At 36.3% G+C, this 2,841-nt stretch overlaps 1 protein-coding gene across 1 annotated transcript in view; it reads right to left on the reverse strand.

Moving 5' to 3' along the window:
• LOC107663002 (threonylcarbamoyladenosine tRNA methylthiotransferase-like) overlaps window positions 1–1,891 on the reverse strand; it is a 240,386-nt gene extending 238,495 nt beyond the window's left edge. Inside the window, exons 1-2 of the mRNA XM_016453136.1 lie at window positions 1,850–1,891; window positions 1,378–1,538 (exon numbers count right to left, since the gene is read on the reverse strand). Of these exons, the coding sequence (XP_016308622.1) occupies window positions 1,378–1,535 (158 nt within the window). The 5' untranslated portion in view covers window positions 1,536–1,538; window positions 1,850–1,891. The remainder of the gene's footprint in view (window positions 1–1,377; window positions 1,539–1,849) is intronic.
• Window positions 1,892–2,841: the final 950 nt, after the last annotated feature.

Consider the following 2,841-nt stretch of genomic DNA (forward strand, 5'->3'; position numbering starts at 1 on the left):
GAGTATCGACACACAGACAGGCATCTGAGATCGGCTCGATTTGAGAAAGGGGTAAAGATTTAACCAGATTAAAAAAAAACACTGGGTGGATTTTTATCATTATAGGGTGGTTGTGTACACACACTGCCAACACACATTTCAGTTCAAACTACTTGTAATTCCTAAAATGCAGACACCCTACTGGTTGATTCAGTGATCGTGGGCGGTCGTTTTGTCTATGCATCACTGTAGTTCAAACACTTCAGTGTGATCTCAGTCAGCACTTAATAATCTGTCTTAGGTTTAGGCTTTTAGCTTCTTTACAAATGGCTTCTACACTTAAGCTATACAGGTCCTAGATTTTTTGACTCAAAAACATTTGGTAGGAATATGTGCACCGTTGCACCATTATTAGATCTATTCACTCTTAAAGTGACAGAGCTGTGTCATTAGCGTATTCCAACAACAAAATCAGAATCAGAAATCACTGTTAGACCTGCCTGAGCACCGTTTTCATTTCTATATTTGTTCTGTTGTTATTTATTTGTGCCACGGGTTGTAATTTATTTATTTGTTCTTATTTTATTACAGACTTCACCTGTCTTTGATAGCGTCTGATAAAGTTTGAACTATGTATAAATTAAGCTAGTCGTTTTTTTTCTGTATTATTCTATTTGGAATTGGCTCTGGTATCTAAAATATAGGTTGCTTATTTATTAGAATACACTGTTACCTGGGTCAAAACAATGAATCCAAAATAAAAGTTTGTGTTTACATAATGTGTATACTGTGTATATTTATTATGTATAAATAAACACACACATGCATGTATATATTTAAGAAAAATTTTACATTTATATATTAAATATATTAACATATGATATAATTACATGAATATAAATATATACATGTAAATGTTTTCAAAATATACGCTGTGTGTCTATATATATACACACAATAAATATACACAGTACACACACGTATATTTTGTAAACAAAAACTTTTTTGTAAAACAAAAACTCACGATTAATCGTTTGACAGCACAATTGTTTTTTAAAGTACAGTTGTATTACAACATACTATCATTCTGTTCAGACTGCACCGCCTTAATGCTGCGGCAACTTTCCCCCGTGGTATCAAAAATGGTATCAGATATCGATATTTTTTTACAGTATCGAAGTTAGAAATCCCAGTATCGTGACAACACTAAAACACAAATTTTCTGTCCAAACTACTTTTTTAGGGCACTTTTAAGGCAGAATGTGAAAGTGCACGTTCCCATTGATTATGTTACACACATTATCTTGAGAGAATTGTCTGTCACAGAGCAGCTGAAGGCTAACTGTTTGAGCAGAACAGCGCTTGATCACGATCCTGAGTTAGTTTGAGGAGTCTGACCTGTCTGTCTGCAGCTCTTCTCCTGCGGGCTGCAGCTGGTGTCTGCGTGGACGAGGCACGATGTTCCTCCGGGCGAACTGCCGCTCGTGAGGAGTGGGGTCATGCGAGGTCACCATATCCTCAATATCATCCAGCAGAGAGTCACAAGCAGACGGCATGGTCTGAGAAACAGAGTAAAGCTTCATTAATGAGCCGCATCATACAGCACTTCTCAAATCATACATCAGTTTAAACAGACACGTTTATATGTTACAGCAGGGGTTACTGGGGTGCGCAAGGTGGCAGTGAGGGTATGAGAACAAAATCAGATTTACAGTTCTTTTCATAAAACTCAAACTGAGTATGTATTCCTCACAGCCATGCCTGCTCTAGTGCAAAAACAGCTCAATCCAATCAAATTACACATTATTGTGGTTTAAAAGCACTGCCCTAATATGTATTTGATGTTCATGTAAACAGATCAATTACCCACGTGATGATTTCTGTGTAACAGTTCTGATTCCGTGAAACGACACGACTAGACAACACTACACACACTGCACATGCGTCACGAGCACCAGAGCAGAAAACTTCAAAGTGTATCATAATTAGGTGAAAAGAAACAATGTTGCACAGCTCTGCTGAGTGTCACAGGCGCGCGATCCACTTGTTTGCTAAAATTTAGTTGGTGTTGATCTCATCGCACCTGAACAAATCCTCAAAGCTTTATTAATAACTCTATCCATTTTCATTAAATGTGTTTTCGCTGCTGCTCCATACACAAAGCATCCGTAATCTATTGTTGACCTCATTAGAGCCCTATAAATATACATCAGTGATTGTTTATCTGCTCCCCAGTCTTTCCCAACTAATGCTCTCATTAAGTTTATAACTTTCTTACATTTTGATTCCACCTTTTCCGTATGTACTTTCCATGTACCCTTTTGATCTAACCACATACCCAAATATTTAAAACAGTCTACTGTTTCCATATTGTTACCATATAACTTTAAGTTCTGTTTGTCTATCCCTTTCTTCCTGGTAAATAACATGTGACAAGATTTACTTGGAGAAAGCTAAAAGCCCCAATTATATGACCATTTTTCTACTTTTCCTATTGCTTCCTTGATTTTACTTATCACACCTATGGGATCTCGTCCTCTTACCCAAATGGCCCCATCATCTGCATACAAAGCTGAACCAACTCTTCTATCCAAATTCATAAAAATATCATTAATCATTACATTAAATAACACTGGACTTATAACGCTTCCTTGTGGAATTCCATTAACAATTTCAAATTCCTCAGACACTTCTGATCCCACTTTAACTCTAAATCTTCTTTCCGATAAAAAATCTAAAACCCAATTATAGAACCTACCTCTTACTCCAATCTTATTTAGTTTAATTAATAACCCTTCCCTCCACATAGAGTCGTAAGCCTTTTCAATATCAAAGAATACAATATTCATTAATTGTTTCATT

The sequence above is a fragment of the Sinocyclocheilus anshuiensis genome, unplaced genomic scaffold, assembly GCF_001515605.1.
Source record: "Sinocyclocheilus anshuiensis isolate Anshui unplaced genomic scaffold, SAMN03320099.WGS_v1.1 scaffold1831, whole genome shotgun sequence".
NCBI classification, from domain to species: domain Eukaryota; kingdom Metazoa; phylum Chordata; class Actinopteri; order Cypriniformes; family Cyprinidae; genus Sinocyclocheilus; species Sinocyclocheilus anshuiensis.